Source organism: Jaculus jaculus, chromosome 13 (genome assembly GCF_020740685.1).
Source record: "Jaculus jaculus isolate mJacJac1 chromosome 13, mJacJac1.mat.Y.cur, whole genome shotgun sequence".
NCBI classification, from domain to species: Eukaryota; Metazoa; Chordata; class Mammalia; order Rodentia; family Dipodidae; genus Jaculus; species Jaculus jaculus.
Genome location: NC_059114.1, coordinates 47351840 through 47371582, shown reverse-complemented (window position 1 = coordinate 47371582; position 19743 = coordinate 47351840). Strand labels below are relative to the sequence as shown.

Sequence of the window (19743 nt, the reverse complement as noted above, 5' to 3'; positions counted from 1 at the left end):
CCACCTACGTCATGCTTTCCTTTGCCATCACTGAGCTTCCCCTTGAGGATATAAGCCAAAAATAATTTTATTCCTTCCACCAGCTGCTTTTGGTTGAGTTTTGACCCAGCAACGCAATGGTAATGACACAACAAAAACCCAGTACCAGTGGAGTGGACTGTTGCTGCTAGAAACCTGACTATGTGGTTTTGGTCATTTGGTACTGATTTGCAGGAGGAAGGTGGAATGATTTGGCCTAAAAGATGCCTTGCAATGCTCTAAGCAGAGCATGAAAAGCATTCTGGTCAGAGTTGAAAGACCTGAATTTAGAAACAACTATAAACTGTGCAGGACTGACTTATGTATGAGGGGAAGAAAGCTTTGTCTACTCTGGGCTAGGAAGTCTGTGTGCGAGGCTTCATTCTTCCCACATCCTGAGAACTTGTGCAGGGGTGTTGTTACAGTCAGGTTCACATTGCTGGTAGAAATCACCCAACCAAAAGCAGCTTGTGGGAAAAAAGAGGCTTATTTTGGTTTATAGACTCGAGGGGAAGCTTCACAATGACAGGGGGAAACGATGGCATGAGCAGAGAGTGGACATCATCCTCTGGCCAATATAAGGTGGACAACGGCAACAGGAGAGTGTGCCAAACATTGGCATGGGAAAACTGGCTATAACATCCATAAGCCCACCCCAACAATACACTCCCTCCACGAGGCTTTAATTTCCAATTGCCATCAGCTGGGAACCTAGCATTCAGCACACCTAAGTTTATGGGGGACACCTGAATCAAATCACCACAGGTGCACTGCACAGAAATGGACTGGTGTGAACAGATAGATATGGCACAAAAAGAAATGAAATTTTGGGCCCAAACTGCTGCTCATTCAACTGCAACTGTTTGTGAGATTATCACTATTAAAACTGGGCCAGCTGTTCTGCATTGGGACTGCAGGTAGAACACTGACTCTTTTGAAAGTAGGGGCCGGAATGTTGAAGGAGTGTCCTGCTCTTCAAAGTTGGCTTCATCCCTCACTGGATTAACAAATTTGGTAGCTCGTTTCATACTATGGGCATATCAAATGCAGGGGAAAAAAAGGATCATTAGAAACTAGGCATGGTGACGTGCACCTTTCATCCCAGCACTCAGAGGCAGAGGTAGGAGGATCGCCATGAGTTCAAGGAAAGGGGAAAAAAAAAGGATCATTGGCTTTTCAGTGTAGCTTGTTTTGTTGGAAATGGCCAGAGGATGATGTGAAGTCCCTGTGTGAGGCCCAATGGAGCCATGAGCGTGAACCATGGGTTGCATTGGAGACCCAGCGGAGATGCCGGGACCATGAGTCGGCTCTAAAGAGAGCTGCCGCCCCAGCCCAGGATAAAGTTTTCCAGGACTGTGAGTAGTAGCCTAGCTGGAAGGGCAGAATTGAAACTCCAGAAACTTGTCACTGGCTAGAGTTGTTGGACTTGGAGCTATAGAGTTTGATGTTTGCCCTTTTTAAATCTTGTATTGGTTGAATATTATTCTGTGCCATTATTGATTTTTTTTTTTTTTTTTTTTTTTTTTTTTTTTTTTGGTTTTTTGAGGTAAGGTCTCATTCTATTCCAAGCTGACCTGGAATTCACTCTGCATTCTCAGGGTGGCCTCAAAGTCATGGCAATCCTCCTACCTCTGCCTCCTGAGTGCTGGGATGAAAGGCATGTGCCACCACACACAGCTCTCCTTTATGTTTTTTTTTTGGGGGGGGGTATTATGGTCAGTTAAAAGAGATCAGACTATAGGAATGTTTGAACATCATTAGGATTGATAAAAAGTATAAGGACTTTTAAAGTTGGACTGAATGCATTGCATTTTACATCATAGATGTTTATCAGTTTATGGGGACCATGGACAGAATGTGGTGGTTTGATTCAGGTGTCCTGAATTATAGGTTCCCAGCTGATGGAGATTTGGGAATTAACGTCTCCTGGAGGCAGTGTACTGTTGGGGGCAGGCTTATGGGTATTACAGCCAGTGTGCCCTTGCCAGTGTTTGGCACACTCTCCTGTTGTTGTCCACATTCTGTTCATGCCCTCATGGAGCTTCCCCTAGAGTCTGTAAGCCAAAATAAACCTTTTCCCCCCCACATGCTGCTGTTGGCCAGGTGTTTTCTGGAGCAATACAAACCTGACTACAACATTAGTATAGATAATGAGAAAAGACTTCTTGAAAGTACTTTGATACATTTAAATGCATATACATATATTTTCTAGGGAAGGAGAAAGGTTAGCAGGGTCATACAATAATATTGCTCTTTTATAAAATTTATTTATTTGCCCATGTTGGGAGGGCATGCCAGGGTCTCTTGCCACTTGCAAAATAATGTCCATCTGGCTTTACATGAGTAGCTGGGGAATTGACCCCAGGCTGGCAGGCTTTGTACCCAAGCACCTTTAGTGGCTGACTCATTTCCCCAGCCCCTATTTATTACTTTATCACTGTGGGAAAAGAGGAACTTTATGACCCAAGTCATAAAAAGTACAGATACTAGTCTATCTGCAGAGTCGGAAAAGAGGAACCATCCTTCCCAGTTTTGGGGGACTGTAAAGAAGACAAGTACCTGTATCTTAATATAAACAAGAATCTTCCGACTTGTCAAACCTGTCCAAATCTAGCCATGCTGCCTTGTGGGGCTCTGAGTGCCATCTGACTAAAAGTGTTGTCACAGCAAATTTTTCCCTGGGGAGATGCAAACTCATGGCTTCACTCCAGATGGGGCTTGGATGGCAGCCCAAAGCATGACCACACCAATACCAGTTAGGTGAACCAGTGAGTTTACTGGGGTTCCCTACAGACCATGAAGAGGGGTCATTTACGGGAACATGGAGGTCCCAGAGCAGTGCTTTGATGGGTTTCCTGTGGCAAGATTACTCCTCGGATGCCTCTCCCTCGACCACAGGGTGAAGGCTCACTTACGGAGCAGAGACTCCAAAGCAGCCCTTCAGTGATTACCCTGCAGATGCTTTCCTCTCACACTCGGGGGGCGGGGGGGGGGGGGCTAACCTGCAGAGCATGCAGGCTCCAAAGCAGCCACCTTGATGGAGCTCTCTTCTCTCTTACCTTCTATACACATACACTCTAACCCCACCCCACCCCAGCTCATGAGACCTAATGTGTCACTGCATACAGCTGACACAAAGGGGGTGCCTGAGATCTCAAGTGGCAGTCGGTCTGATGACTCTCTCCATACCCCTCTCTCTCGGAGCTGTCCCATCTGCCTTCTTTTTTTGAGATAGTAAGTTCCAGGTCAGTGAGACCCTATGTGGTCTCAGGGAGGTCTCAAACTCATGGCCATCCTCCTCCTTCTGCCTCCTGAGCACTAAGATTAAAGGCATGTGCCACCATACCCAGCTCCATCTGCTTTTGGTAAAAGCTGTAAATAGCTGATTACTGCTTGCATTCAATGGGAGGAATTTGCCATACAACAGGTGTACATAGACCAGCTGAGTGAACTTTTAAAAAATTATTTAAAATATTTAATTAATTTATTTACTTGAGAGAGGGGGGGCAGATAGACAGAATAGGCAGTCTAGGGCCTCTAGCCACTGCAAACAAACTGCAGACATATGTGCTACCTTGTGCTTCTTGCTTATGTGGGTACTGGATAATCAAACCTTGGTCCTTTGGTTTTGCAGGAATGTGCCTTAACCACTAAGCCATCTCAGTAGCCCCTGAATGTATCAAGGAAAAGATTCAGGTTAAGAATTAGGTCTCTAAGGTCCCTTTATAATTCACATCTGTAAAATCTGTTAAACTAAGCCAGGCATAGTAGCTCCTGCCTATTATCTCAGCATCTATGAGGCTAAGGTAGGAGGATTACCCTGAATTCAAGGTCAGTCTGGGCTACAGGAGACCATATAACAAAACAAAACAAGAAAAATTATTAAGCTAGTAATAGCCCAGTGGTTCCATGTTTCAAAATGAGATGAACAAACTCTCTGGTAATAACTAGTTAATATAATATATTAAGATTTGTAGACTCTGTCAACTAGTCAAGTCTCCCACTTTCGCAAGAAAGCAACCATATATAATATGTAAACAAATAAGCATAGCTATGTTCCGAAAAATATCTACGGACATTAGCATCTGAATTTCATGATTTTTATGCATCATGAAATACTACTCTTCTTTTGATTTTTCCAACCATTAGATATATTCACGAGGGCTAGAGAGATGGCTCAGCAGTTAAAAATGCTTGCATGCAAAGCCTGAAGGCCCAGGTTTGATTTTACAGTACCACATAAAGCCAGATGGGCACAAGGATCTGGGGTTTGTTTGCAATGGGAAGAGGCCCTGGTGGGTGGGCCTCCCACTCCCTCTGCAAATAAATACAATTTTTTAAAAAGATATATACAGGGCTGGAGAGATGGCTTAGCAGTTAAGTCACTTGCCTGTGAAGCCTAAGGACCCAGATTCAACTCTACAGGTCCCACATAAGCCAGGTGCACAAGATGACAAAAGTGCAAGGTCACACATGTGCACAAAGTGGCGCATGCATCTGGAGTTCAAGTTCAGTGGCTGCAGGCCCTGGCACACCAATTCTCTCTCATTAAAAAATTACCAAAAAAAGATATATACAATTTCAAAAAATATATGTAAGAACCAACTTAGCTTGTAGACCATGCCAAAGCAGGCAGCAGTCCCAATACATTGTTTATAATTTGATGGTCTCTGTGTTAAAAACAGTACATATAAATATCAAGCCTCCAAACTGCAGGGTTCTAAAAATTTCTACTACCTCATGCCTCAATCTTCTTCCTGATCATTCAGGATATACCAAACAAAGAAAACCTGTTAATTTAAGGTAATGAAGAGAAAAATAAAGGCTAATTCTCTAAAATCAATCTGAAGTGGTTATTACAAAGTAAAGCAACCTGTAACCATTGAAGAATGCTGTACCTTCTATTCATATGCTATGAAAAAAAAATATTTTAATACAGACTAACAAGAGGAAAAGTTAGTCTGAATTAAAGACTTTAAAATGCAATTTTATTGTTCACCAAGGAAGTATTACTGCAAAGCAGAAGGCCTAACAGGCCTGTTTTAATGAATAGATGAGTCATCTGTAATCAGTGCATTAATTGTTGGGATTCAAATGGGTGCTCTTAAAGTACTGGGAAAAATAACTTCATTTTTAAAGCAGGGTAAGCAGTCACCCTACAGCCTTTTACAACTTTGCTTTGCAAACTATTTCTTTCCAAAAAAATTGTAGAAGTAAATAAACTTCCATAAAAGCCTGACAAATTTATCCCAAGTTCTACAGCATTGAATTTCAAATTTTATAAAAGCTTCATGAATTTGGATAATACTTCCAATATTTCAAAATCAATGTTCCCAGTCTCCCAGTCCCTAAGGTCAATACTGTACCTTTTGCCTTTTTTCAATCCTTTCAAATTATTTTGTAATTTGTCTTCATGTTGAAGTTTCACCTCTCTCACTCCAGTCTGAAGATTCAGCCGCACATGGGATCCTGCAGGAACAGCCTGACCTGGAAGCCAAAAGATTCATGAAGTATAGGGCCCTTGGAGGGACACTGAGATGGAATGACTGTCAAAAATGTCAACAGAAACAATCACTTCACGAATATCAGAATACTATGTCCAATTTACCTCTTCTGTCCAGCTTGCACCCCCACCCCCTTTCACCCTTACACTCTACTCACATAAGACTCCTTTTACTGATCTGTATTGAAATCTGTAAGGGGCTGAGGCAAAGCAGGCAAAAAGATGCATATTTAATCCAGAAGCCAACATCAGCTCTTTAGAATCTGATAATTAAGTTTAAAGAAAATATAGAATAGCTTAACTAACAAGTTTTATTGCTATGTGTAAGAGATGAATGATGACAGGCAACTACTTAGCCCTCAAGACCTAACAATATTGTCTCTTCCATTGAACCCTTCCTGATCCTCCTCTGACAGTCATACAGCACCTAAAATAGCTCGTGTCAACAAGCTTCCCACCTCACCTCCCTCATGTTTTTAATATTTATTTGTTTGTTTGTTTGACAGGGGGAAAGAGAGAAAATGGACATGCCAGGGCCTCCAGCCACTGCAAACGAACTCCAGACGCATACTCCACCTATGTATCTGGCTTATGTGGGTTCTGGAGAATCAAACTGGGATCTTTGGCTTTGCAGGCAAACGTCTTAACCACTAAGCCATCTCTCCAGCCCTCACCTCCCTAATTTTTAAACCAGTCTCCTTTGTAACTCTCTCCTCCCTAAACACATGATCTGAATCTGTGCCTTTTGGATTTTCCCAGGTCTTAGGCTAGAACTTGACACATAAAATTTCTGGCTCTAGCTGGGGAGATGGCTCAGCAGTTAAAGTTGCTTGCTTACAAAGCCTGCCAACCAGGGTTCAGTTCCCCAGCACCCACATAAAGACAGAGGCACAAAGTGGCACATGTGTCCATAGTTCATTGGTAGCATTAAGAGGCCCTGGCATGCCTATTTTCTCTCTCCCCTCACCTCTCTCAAACACATACACACACAAATAAGTATTTTTAAAATTTTGTGGCTCCTCACATTTATGAAAAGGAAGTAACTGGAAGGCAGCAGGAAAGCAAGCCAAGGGAGAAAGCAATGGAAGTAAGAGAAACTAAAACCTATCCCATCTATCTCAGAGGAGCAGGTCCATTACCTGGGAAAACAAACATTAGAAATAGATGGAGTTGACTGGAGGGATGGCTTTGTGGGTTAAGGCACTTGTCTGCAAAGCCAAAGGACTCAGGTTCAATTCTCCAGGACCTAAATAAGCCAGATGCACAAGGTGATGCACGCATCTGGAGTTTGTTTGCAACAGCTGAAGGTACTGATGTGCCCATTCTATCTGCCCCCCTTTCTCATAAATAAAATAAATAAATAAATGGGCTACTTATATGCAATGCACAAAAGTATCCAAGGATAGTTTAAAGACAACTTTGCCATGTTCGCTACTACAAATGGAATGCTACATCCATTCAATTATTCATAGAAAGTATGTTTAACTGGCAATTCCTATATACAAGACCACCATGGAAGGTTCTAGGAACACAAAAATGATTTTTTCTTTTAAAGATAGGATCTTGCCTTATATACTTGGGCTGGTTTAGAACTATGTAGCCCAGGTTGATTCAATCTCTCAATCTTCCTGCCTCAGCCTCCTGATTGCTGGGTTTACAGGCAAGCACCAACACTTTCACCACAAAAATGAATGCTAATTGTTGCAGGGGTAGAGCTTTTCATGGAAGGAACATTTTGGTTCCTTCAAATTAGGAAAATTTGAAGCAAAAGTGGTGCTTCTAAAACTGGACATGATGTCATATGCCTATAATTCCTACCACTCCAGAGGTAGAAGCAAGAGGATCATAAATTCAAGGTCATCTTGGGCTACACTGTGAGTTTGAGGCCAGCATAGGATACATGAGACCCTGACAAAAAAAAAAAAAAAAGTTCTTCTAACACTGGACTTTGGCTGTGCTTTCTCTTACCAGGTGTTGGCCTTACATCACCAGCACTGAGTTTGACTTAACAACCCAAAATGAAAGCAAGACATCGTAGTGCCACCTTTAATCCAAATACTCAGAAGTAGAGGCAGGAAGATTATGAGTTTGAAGCCAGCCTCAGCTATATAGTGAGTATGAGAACAGCCTGACCCATATAGCAAGACCCTGTGTAGAAAGAAAAAGTTAAAAAAAAAAAAAAAAGAGAGAGAGAGAGAAGGAGAGGGAGAGAGAGAGAAAGAAAGAAGAGCAAGATGGCAGGAATAAAGGGAGAGAGAAAGAAAAGGAAAAGGAAAAGGAGTAAAGAGAAATGAGTTAAGAAAAGGGAAGGGGGTAAAAAAAAAAAAAAAGGAGGAAGCTGGAAGGTGGCTCAAGTGCTTGCCTGGCAAGTATGAGTACTTGAGTTCTGGCCCTCAGAATCTACGGAACAAACTGGATGCTGTAGTATGAGGTGTAATCTCAGCACACCTACCAGAGGAAGGGAGTCAGACTCTCCTGGAAGCTTACTGACCAGCCAGCCTAGTGAATGCAGCAGGAACAAGAAAACCTGCCACAAGCAAGGTGAAAGGTGAGGACCGACATCTGAAGTTGTTCTCTGACAACCACAGGCATGCCTTACCACATGTGCACCCACACAGGAAAGAGAGTGAACTTGAAAACAATTCCTCCCAATGAAACACACAGCACAAGTTCTCTCCACAGAATTATGTAAACACTGAGTACAAAGGTATTGAGGTGGCAAGTATTCACCAGTTTTCTCAATTCTGGCAGGACCAAGGTGGACTCTTGTGTTTCCCCAGCCACTGCCTCCAACCAAAACCACATGAGGATGTGCCACATCGGTTCTACTGCCACACTACAAAAGGGAGGTACTGTGACTTTGGCTAAAATACACAGAACCTAAATAACTCAGGTATGTCTATAATGATCTCCTAGATCCAGCCAAAGTACTTCAAGAGAAAAAATGTTCACATTAGAGAGGGATAATCCTTCTCTGGGGAAGCTTTCTAACAAGATTTACTTGGGTATCAGGTGAGGTCAAAGTACAACCTACGATGGGGAAAAAACAAGGATTCCAAATGAAGGGGCTTCATGTGCCTAAAAGCTCTGTCACAAAAACATGACTCCAGGCAAGGAACAGACCAGGCCAGCAGGACTGGAAGATTGTTGGAACTCCTCGCTTAGAATTCCATCAGCAAGCCTGGGTGTCTTTCTTGGGATAGGAAAATAAAACTACTAAACTGGTTGTGGTGGCACACACCTGCAATTTCAGCACTCGGGAAACAAAGGAAGGACAGCTGTAAGCTCTAGGACAGCCTGGGATATACGGTGAGTTTTTGGTCAGCATGGACTACAAAATGAGGTACTGTTCCAAAATAAATAAGTAAATACATAAGTCTAACGAAATAGCATAGTCACTGGGTGTGGTGGCACATACCTTTAATCCCAGCACTCGGGAGGCAGAGGTAGGAGGATCGCCGTGAGTTCAAGGCGACCTGAGACTCCATAGTGAATTCCAGGTCAGCCTGGGCTACAGTGAGACCCTACCTCGAAAAACCACAAAAAAAAAAAGAAAAGAAAAGAAAAGAAATAGTATAGTCCCTTCTCAGCTGTGTTCCACGAGATGGCTAACTAAACAGCTTGGTCCCTTCCAGGCTGTATACCACCCAGACCATCCTTGATATGGACCTCTATTCTGCCATTTCTCATTCCCTTCCCTTCTATCTCCAACACCTAGTGATTTTTCCTGCCACTTGTCTCTTAAGTTCAAATTATTTTCTCCATCTTCCCACCACTATCTCTCATCTGGATACCACCATAACCCTTCAACTGCCCTCCCCTAATTTTTGTCAAAATATAACTCTATGTAATTCCTCTGCTTCAAACTTTTGAAGGGTAAAGATGAAACTCCTTCCCCTCGTCAGTAAGTCCACTAGTATCTGGCTCTGCCTGCCTCTTCTGCTTTGACCACCCCACATCCCCATGCTCTGGGCACAGCAGCCTTTTCTCACTCTACTAGCAGGCCATTTCACCTTCTGTTCCTTATGTCAAGAATGTTCCTTCAACCCCATCTTCTCACCCCTCCAATCCCAGCTAAGGGTAACTTTCTCTTAAGAGACCTCCTCCAGTTTTCTCAGACCAGATCTGTCTCTCTGCACTTTTATAGCACTGGGAATCCTGGATTTATGGCTTATGCCAAAATCTACAATTAATTTTTTTTTAAAGAACTGGGACCAACCTTGGTCATCTTTTTTTGGTTTTGTTTCTGTTTTTGTTTATTTTTTTTTTATTTGAGAGTGTCTGAGAAAGAAAGAGTGTGTATGTGTATGAAAGAGAGAGAGAGAGAGAGAATAAATGAGTACAGCCACACCAGGGATTCTTGAAGCTTCAAATAAACTCCAGATGCATATGCCACATTGTGCCTCTGGCTTTACATGGGTAGCAAGGAATCAAACTCTGGCCAGCAAGTTTTATAAGCAATTACCTTTAACTGCTGAGCCATCTCTCCAGTCCCCCTACCACCCCTGGCAAATTATATTTATAAATTTTATCTATTTACATCATTTTCTCTCTAGGGATTATCAGATGGCCTGGTATATAGTGCATGTTCAATAATTATTTGTTGAGGGCTGCTCAGCTGGTAAAGTGCTTGCCATACAAGCATGAGGACTTGAGTTCAGATCCCCGGCACCCATGTGCAACAGTAGAAAGGAGATCCCTGGCACTCACTGGCTAGCCAATCTAGCCTAACTGGTGAGCTCCAAGCCAAGGAGAGACTTGGAGTTCCAAGAGGCGGATGTTGTATCTGAGGGTAATACACAATATTGATCCAAGCATGCACCCACTGAAATACATACACATGCATCACACAAATACTCATGAAAATATTGTTCATCCAGTGAAAAAATCTGTATGAAAAGAAATCCTGGCTGAACTACAATACAGATTTTCACAGAGAAGACAGGTTCATAATAATTCATCATGTCAATTGTTATTTTTAGTAGCAAGCACTAATGAGTATAAAAAAGCAGTGTCTTACATGTTCCAATTTTGATCAAAGTAAGTAATGGGGCAGGGGGAAATGAGTTAGCAAGCTTCAGACAGTCCAAGCTAAGCTGGCCAACAAAGAAACTAGGATCATTTTATTTGGAGAAAATTCCAAAATTGCTCTTTTCACATAAGCCGCCATAGAGGGCAAGAAGAATCACAACAGAATTAACTCAAATACAGGTTACACTCACTTAAAGTATATGAAACCGGTTACAGCAGCAGCAGTGGCAGGCACAAAAGAAAATTCAGTATCTCAAATGTTGCTGCCCCATTGGGAAAAAGGCCAAATAAGAGAGAGAATAATCTGACTGCATCTCTCAGTTTCTGTGAAGCACAAAGAATACTGGAAAAGACCAAAACAGTGGCAAAGAGAGTAACGAGATACATGTAAGAAAGAGCAAGGAGATGGAGATGAAAGCCAAGGAGACAGGCAGAAAGTAAGATTGGAGATCCCAAACCACAGACAGACCTGCAAAACCTACAGCGGTCTTGACTCTGGCTATCCTGTGGAAACTTCATTGTAAACAAGGCCACCTCACATCCCTGGGGCTGCCACTGATTTCCACCACAGGCCAGGACCCAGGAACACAACTGCTTTTCCAGACAAAAAAAAAAAAAAAAGTGTCCAATTGAAACACTCTCACCAGTTTCCTCCCTCCTTGCCTATCATACTGTAGTAGCCCTGCAGTTCCTCCTATTAGTAGTAAAGTGTATTACCCTACTTATTCACTTTGGATGTGGCTTATGATGCACTGGCCAGTGGGGTGTTAGCAAATGTGCCATGAACAGATGCCTGGAATATGCTTCTGCGGTTAGTTTGTCCCTTGAGATTCTCTCATCACCATGAGAAGAACGCGCCACTGCTAGCCTTCTGGTCCAAATAGGGGAGACCCATGGAGCCAACCTGGATGCAAACTGCAGACTGGAGGTGGACTGTATTATAAGCCCAGTCACTATCAGCCATGTCTAGCTGATCTGTAGAAATGTGAACAAAAATACAGTTTTTGTTCTTTTTTAACTTTAAACTACTTTTAACCTCACTCAAAATTGAGAAAATAGGTGCTAGAGAGATGGCTTAGCAATTAAGGTACTTCCTACAAAGCCTAAAGACCCAGGTTCGACTCTCTAGAGCCCAGGTAAGTCAGATGCACAAGGTGGCATGTGCATATGAAGTAGCGCATACATCTGGAGTCATCTGCAGTGGCTGGAGGCCCTGCTGCACCAATTCTTTCCCCCAACCCTTTTTCTCACAAAAAATGAGAAAATAGTACAGAGTTTCCATATATCACACACACTCTTACTCAATGTCAATAACTTAGGCAGCCACAGTACAATAGCAATATCATTAACTAAAGATCCTTTTCAAAAAGTATTTTAATTTATTTGAGAGAGAAAGAAGTAGATAGAGAATGGCACACCATCTAATGCATCTAGCTTTACATGGGTCCTGTGAAATCAAACCTGGGTCCTTTGGCTTTGCAGGTAAGGAAGTGCCTTAACTGCTAAGCAATCTCTCTGGCCCTAAAGATCCTTTTCAAACCTTGCCAATGTTTCCACTAACCAGTTTCATTATTCTATGGTTTATTGTTGTTGATTTTGATGATCTAATTGTTTAAACATTAGCAATTAGGAGCTCAAGTTTCTTCCTCCTTACCATCATTTTCTGTTAAAAAGTATTTCTTTACTTTCTGTACCCATAAAAATTTCAGATTCATAGGTACTTTTCTTTTCTTAGCCCCCAAATAAGCCATTTTTCAAAAACTCTCATTTGTTATTGGAGAAGTGTTTGGCAACCAAGATCTAATACTAGAAATGTTAAATATTAAGGAATCATTGCTTCTAAGACCTCAGAGTAGACAGAGCTAGATCCCTTTTGCATGTATGAGGCAGAACATATACATGTATAAGTACATATTCATGTACACATATAAGTACATATTCATAAATATATTTGAGACAGAGACCCATGTAGTTCAAGTTGGCCTCAAACTTGCTAGGTAGCTGAAGTGGACTGTGAGCTCCTGATTGAACTTCTCCTCCCTCTCAAATGCTAAGATTACATGCACCACCATGCCTGGTTTTATGAGGTGCTGGGAATCAATCTCAAGATTTCTTGAATAGCAGGCAAGTGCACTACCAACTGAACCACATATCTAGCTAGCCCTTATCTCTCCCTTTCTCTCTGTGTATGCATATATATATATATATATATTGGTTTTTGAGGTAGGGTTTCACTCTAGCCCAGGCTGACCTGGAATTCACTATGTAGTCTCAGGGTAGCCTCAAACTCTTGGCGATCCTCCTACCACTGCCTCCCAAGTGCTGGGATTAAAGGCATGCACCATAACGCCTGGCTCTGTATATATTTTTAAAAGTTACAAATTTATATTTATACTATGGACTCCAAACTAACACAACATGTTCATCTGTCTTCCCAGTTTCTTTATTTATGACTATTTCTGTAACAATGAGAAACCTGGCTCTTACTATGTATATTATATTTATATTTAACTCTAGAATACAAAAAAAGTAGATTAAAAACTGTCAACCCCTACCTCCATGAGAAACACATTTACCAAACTAGATTCCAGCACTGATACATAGCTCTTTGGTCTTTGGCTTTACAGTATCTAATCTAGATACTGCTTCACAAAGTCACTTAGGTAGTTATTCCCTTCCTTATCCTCTTTGACATGGTTATATTAATTGTAATATTTGGTTGGGCCTTAGTTGGTAAATTTAATTTTGTTGTTGTTGTTTGTTTTGTTTTGCTTTGCTTTGAACAGATGGCAGCAAAACCCAAGAAGAACCAAGATCCATCAATACATCAAGAAAAGATGGCTAACTGCCTAGACCAGCTACCTCTAGCACATCTGCCAGGGACCGAGTGATACACACCAAGGACACTAATATCTCATCAAAACAGAAATCCAGAGGTTGCAGAGAGCTCAGCACTAAAGGAGACTTACACCACACTTACCAAGGCTCAGGGAACATTGCAGAAGAGGGGTAAAAATGATTGTAAGGGCCACAGGGTGGGAAGGAGCATCCTGAGGCACTGCCCTCTGCCAACCTTCTCTCCCAGCCCCCCTCCCAAAGAGACTGACACTCATAACCCCATGGTGAGTAACAACAAGCCCACTGAGGACGACCCTTAGTAGAATGGGGGCAGGAAGGAGGAGATAAAAGAGGACAGGTAACACGAGGGAAATGGTACCAACATATGATTTGTTCATAACTGGAGGGTTCATTTGTTAGTATTTTCATTCTATCTGCAACCTATCCTTTCGCATCCTGGTTGGTGCAACTGTTAATTTGGGAGCATATGAAGGGAATATAAATTATTACTCTGGTTCTAAGGGGTAGAGCTATACAAAGAGAAATTACTGTTGTTCTAAGCCACCAAGCTTTGGGGTGGTTTGTTTATGATAGCAATTCATTTTAATGATCCTGAAATAAGGAAGTTAAGAGCACCCAATAAAATAATACTTTTATCTGAAATTATATTGTTTCTCTCTTTTTAGTGTTAAAATGTTCTTTTTTTAAGATGAGATAATGATGATGGATAGTAGTTTGTTGTTTCTACACTAAAGCTTTTAACTCAACATAGTATAAAGTTGGCCTTGTTCTCCAATATTTTCCTTTGAAGCTTTTCTAGTCCACGAAATACCATAATCTAGAAATTGCCCTCCTATTCTATCTACCTCCTTTAGGAGATTTAAGAATTATTTCCATTGCACATTTTTAAATGAGTAAACTTGATGGCATATAAATTATATCTCAATATAGTTAGTTAAACATTTTATTTGCCCAGATAAAGAATACCATTTTCTTCTGAATTTCTTGAGCAACCAGCAGTTTTTGAGATGTAGTTCAATGCGAGTGCAAATGATCTAGGGGCCAGAAGAGCCCCTAAGCTCATAGCCTAGACACAGCCCTAGGAGAGCAGTTCCAGGAAGACCGGGAAGAAAAAAATGAGTCTAGGAAGCACGCAGGCAGAGAGAGCTTAGGAGAAGGGCAGGTAAGAAGCAGTGATCTGAGAGGTAAGAGCCACTCAAATGTCCATGGGAGAAGGCTGGTGAAGAAAAGAGTGAGGAGGGCCATCTTTCAGAAAACAGAATAGTGGGGCCTGTAAAAAGTGCCCCTTCAAATAGTGGCCCACCTTGAACATCTAAAACCCAAACAAGGTGTGGAGAGATGGCTTAGCAGTTAAGCGCTTGCCTATGAAGCCTAAGGACCTCAGTTCGAGGCTCAATTCCCCAGGACCCACGTTAGCCAGGTGCACAAGAGGGCACACACATCTGGAGTTCATTTGCAGCGGCTAGAGGCCCTGGCACGACCATATTCTCCCTCTCTCTCTCTCTCTCTCTCTCTCTCTCTCTGTCGCTCTCAAACAAATAAATTAAAATAAACAAAAATTTTAAAAAAAGTAAAACCCAAACAAAATAAATAAAATTCAGGCTAGACAGCTAACTTGCTCCTGCTGGAAGAATCATTTCATCTACTAATGAGTGGTGCTTGGCTCAGTCTGTCCCAACTCTTCCCAGAGCCCAGTGATTAAAGCTTGCCCCTCTTGGACTCACAGCAGCAGGGATCTCCTCAGGCCTCAAGGCTGCCATGTTACCTCAGTGGAGACCATGCCAGCTAAAATGGATACTCTCAAGTCTGCCTTAGTACCAGAGACTCTATGAAATCCTGCTAGGAAATTCCCCACTTCCAGGCCTGCCTGGACACAAAGGCTTAAAGCCACAAAGCCGTACTAGCGTGAGCCATGGAACTCTGCTGCTCAGGCAGGTATGTCTTTTGACAGTCAAGTAAATTTAGCCAAATTCCGCTATCTTTCCAAATCTTTACACCCTACGTAGCCAAAAACAAACCAACCAACCCTGTCTTTTTCTCCCTAGTGCGAAAAACCTTTGTGAGGAACACACAGCAACTGTCTCAGTGTTCAGAAGAAGTAAGAAGTATCCTGAGAAAAGCAGCCCCCAAAGGTCAATGTCAGCCCAGATGCAACAAAGCTGCTTTATGTGTAAAGTTCTGCAAGCACGTGTCAGGACTAAGATCTTCCATTATGCTGAGTTTCTGAAGGGGAGGGGCCAATTACTCAGACTTACAGCTTTCAGGATCGGCTCCAAGGCACATAGTAGGCCTCCAGAAAGGTCAGCTTCCACGCAGTTCTTCCTTTCCTGTGACACAACTCAGACAGAAAGAAATACAATGTGCCATGCATCTCCCTAGGGCTTCCAACCTCCTAACTACGGATGGTCAGAGCTGAGGCATTACAGGTCTCGTTGCCATGACGACCACTGACAGCCCTATCCTCCTGCCTTTTTATTCAAACCCCCAAACAAGCCCTGGCAAGATCCCTGCATCACACAAATGAACATCTATTCTGTTTCCCAGGAAGAACTTGAACTGAACGAGTAACAGAAAATGTGCACCAACCTCTCTAGGGTGCTGAGCCCTGAACCACGCTTTATGTGGTTATTGTCTAAGTGAGCTACAAAATGGAGATTCTTTTTGAAACAGTAAAACACATAATAAGCCATTATGGATTGCAGGTATATTTATGCATCTGTTTTTATAAAATATTTTATTTATTTATTTATTTGAGAGCGACAGAGACAGAGAGAAAGACAGATAGAGGGAGAGAGAGAGAGAGAGAGAGAGAATGGGCGTGCCAGGGCTTCCAGCCTCTGCAAACGAACTCCAGACGCGTACGCCCCCTTGTGCATCTGGCTAACGTGGGACCTGGGGAACCGAGCCTCGAACCGGGTTAGGCTTCACAGGCGAGCGCTTAACCGCTAAGCCATCTCTCCAGCCCATATTTATGCATCTTTAAAAAGACTAAATAATGACCTGAGAAAAATTAAAATTTTCACTATTTTTTTAAAGTTTTGATATATGTGCATGTGTGTGTGGAAGTGGGTGTGGGTGCACATGCCCATGTACATGCACATATATGAGCATGCCAGGTGTCTTGCCTTTGCAAAAGAAAAATGCCCATCTGGCTCTATGTGGGTGTCTGGGGAATTGAACCCAGGCTGGCAAACTTTGCAAGAGCCTTTAACTGCGGAGCCATCTCTCCAGCCCCCTCAAACTAATTTTTCACTCTGACTCATAGAACTGGGTAGGGCCTTGGTAGAGTTCTTTGGGATGGTTTCCAAGCAATGACAGAAACCTATGAACTGTATTAAACACCTCAGAACAACAATCCTAACAGCTTCCACTATCTTCCCAGAAAAACCCTCCAAAGCCTCATCTGACTGACCAAGTGTCTCCTTTCCAGTGGTCAAGGACAGGCACTAGGGAGGTCTATAGAGAACCAGCAGCAGTACCTGAGCCAGCCGCCATGTCAAGGCTCTGCAAGCATGTTTGGAAATGTGAGACCGTCAAAGGCTCTACAAGCATGTTTGGACATGTGAGCCTGCTCTCCACAATTTGCTGCTCAGTGAGAACTCCCTGAGGGCTAGGCAAGAACATGTTCTTTTCTAGGCTTTTGTTCTAACACAGTCTACTATGTGCCCGCTGGCCACTGGCTATGTTACATACTGGAAAAGCTATCTCCATTAACAAGACCCGTGCAGGCTATGAGCAGCAGTAAACAAATGGAGAGGTGTAAGGACATTTAGAATCCCAAATCTAGAGACTGCTTTCCTGAAAGCAATGCATAACTGCATTTAACACATCTGGAGCTCAACATATAAACCTGGGAGACTTTGAGAAGCGAGCAGCAATCAGGCAGGCTATTAAAATTACCCTCGTCACACATAATCAAGCTTGAAGCAGGGGAATGGGTATGAAATGGAAAGATTGAGATAGCAATAAGGGATAATTGTAGCATTTTGTCCAGAAAAACACAACAAAAACAAAGATTCCTGCTATGCCCTGTTAGCATTCCACCACAAGAAAGCATTAAACCTTTAATCATATGCAATAATTCTTCCTACCAGCCCAGGGACTTATCACAGCCCCAGACTTAATTTCAGAAGTGGAGTGAAGTAGACTGGGAAGGAGGAGGCAAAGAGGCACATGATGCACATCTTATACCTGGTTCCCAGCCAGCTAATTGCCTCTGTTCCCTTCTTTCTATCCTTTCATCCTCTTTTCCTTCCTTTCCCCTCAGCTTGGAAAATCAGGCAATTATAGCAGACCCCTAATCTGAACGCTTGGACTTCTATACTCAGGCTGAGGACCTGGTTTCGGCTAGGGTTCACCAGTTCCTGGCACTTGTCTCTATAAGATATATTCCCCATTGCTGTTTCCAGCACTTCTTCAGACTTCATTCTATTTCACATGTGCCCGTGTTTTGAGGGTAAGGAGAAATGACTCAAGAAAATTAGAAGATCCAAAGGAATCACTCAAGAGACTCAAGGCAGCAGAAACAAACTACAGCACCACTGCAGCTCTGGCTCTCTACACCCACTTCACAGCTACTGAGTCAAGTAAAAATTGTTTTTCCAGTTCTTGCCACAATTGGAGCTAACCATGAAATACTGACAATAAGCTTCACTTCACAATGAGGTGAACTAGCAAATTGGAAGTGAAGGAGTTAAGTGTGCCTTTTCCCAGGGGTCAGGAGCCTCATTTTCTGGAGAAGACTCAAGAGGACTCCAGGGTACATGCCTTTCCCACCCTGGCACAGTTTCATTAACAGCTCATTAGCAGGAGTGGCACGACCATTTGTGACTCTTGTTTTTCATAATATTTATTGGTTAATTGACACTTTGAACACAGGTTGACTGAGAACCAAATGAAAGTGCTAACCCTGCTCATTAGTCAAATTTAAAACACAAAGATTGTATTCTAAACATAGCCTTTGTTCTCATTTGCTTTCCTCAAACAGAAATCATAATTTAATAAGAGGGTTAAAAAGCAAAGTGCCAAAGTATGATTTAATTTTTAATCCCTTCCTTTCCCTGCCAATCCCCAGGGATCCTGACATCATAATTGGCACTATTTGTTCTCTTTTATAACACCTGTTACTTCCACTGACAAACATTGTTCTATGAATTATTTCAAAACAGTGCCAACTGCTCTTGTCCTCAACTATTTGTCCAGCGGCTGCCACAGAAATTCCTCAACATGGACGCTCTTAGCAGTGAAAAGTGAAGCTGAGGGGAGGAGCAAAATTCCTAGAGTAGAATTTGTCTGGAGGTTAGCTCTAAGCAACACTCCACAATCAATCATTCTCTCTCTCTTCCCTCTCTCAAATCGGAGTAGGAGAAGAGAGAGGCAAGTGAACAACAGGTAAAGTACAGAGAAGACAGTCTTGCAAACAACTGGTCCTAAATCCTTGCCCCTCTCATTTTGGGAAGGCCTCCCTTAAACTAAGTTTACTTGAACAACAAAATGAGGTTAATAAACTGAGACTTCTTTCACGTGTAACAGTTTAATAGCAATGCCAGTTTGCTACCTCTTGTCTTAACATCTTGGAACTTGGGTCTTATGAGACCTACTAAACAGTGTTATACTTTGTTTTCTTTCCCTCCACTGCTGGTTTTATACCAGATGGAGCTGCAGCATCTAGCATGTGGGTGAGCTGTTCAGCCTAGTGGTGAAGAGCATAGCTTGTGAAGAGGCTGTTCTACTACTTAGTAGTTCTAAGATCTTGAGCTAATAATCTTTGAGACCCATTTGCAAAATAGGCCTCAGGGTACCAACTTGGTAGGGTTCACCAAGTTCAGTATGAGGAACAAGAAATATACATATGCTTAGGACTGACATCAGAGAGCTTTCAATAATAGTGTTCATGTGGCTCTTGTCTCTCTGGTTTGCTCAGTTTTCCCAGCTATATGGCACAGTGACCTGTGCTATGACAGATGCTCAAACTGTGCTCACAGTTCTTAATAAACAACTGCTTACCGAGCCAGGAGTAGTGGTGCACTCTTTTAATCCCACCACTCAGGAGGCAGAGATAGGAGGGTAGGAGGGACGGCCATGAGTTTGAAGCCACCCTGAGACTCCATAGTGAATTCCAGGTCAGCCTGGGCTAGAGTGAAACCCTACTCAAAAAACAAAAATCTGCTTAAATTCTACAACGTAGAGGTAAATACATGATCTTTTTAGCATTTTCATGTCAAATGCCTTATTAGGGCTGCAAAAAAAAAAAAAACAGTAAAAATGAAAGCTGCAGGGCATCAAAAGTGAGAGGCAGCAAATCAGCTACCTAAACAGAGCTGATACCACAC

The 19743-nt window shown here is 42.4% G+C and overlaps 1 protein-coding gene across 3 annotated transcripts in view; it reads right to left on the bottom strand.

The window, feature by feature from the left end:
* Nucleotides 1–19743, bottom strand: part of Sil1 (SIL1 nucleotide exchange factor) — a 359491-nt gene that overhangs the window by 107183 nt on the left and 232565 nt on the right. For all 3 annotated transcript variants that reach the window (XM_045132285.1, XM_045132284.1, XM_004652447.2), the window contains one exon: nucleotides 5385–5505. In XM_045132285.1, the coding sequence (XP_044988220.1) occupies nucleotides 5385–5505 (121 nt within the window). The remainder of the gene's footprint in view (nucleotides 1–5384; nucleotides 5506–19743) is intronic.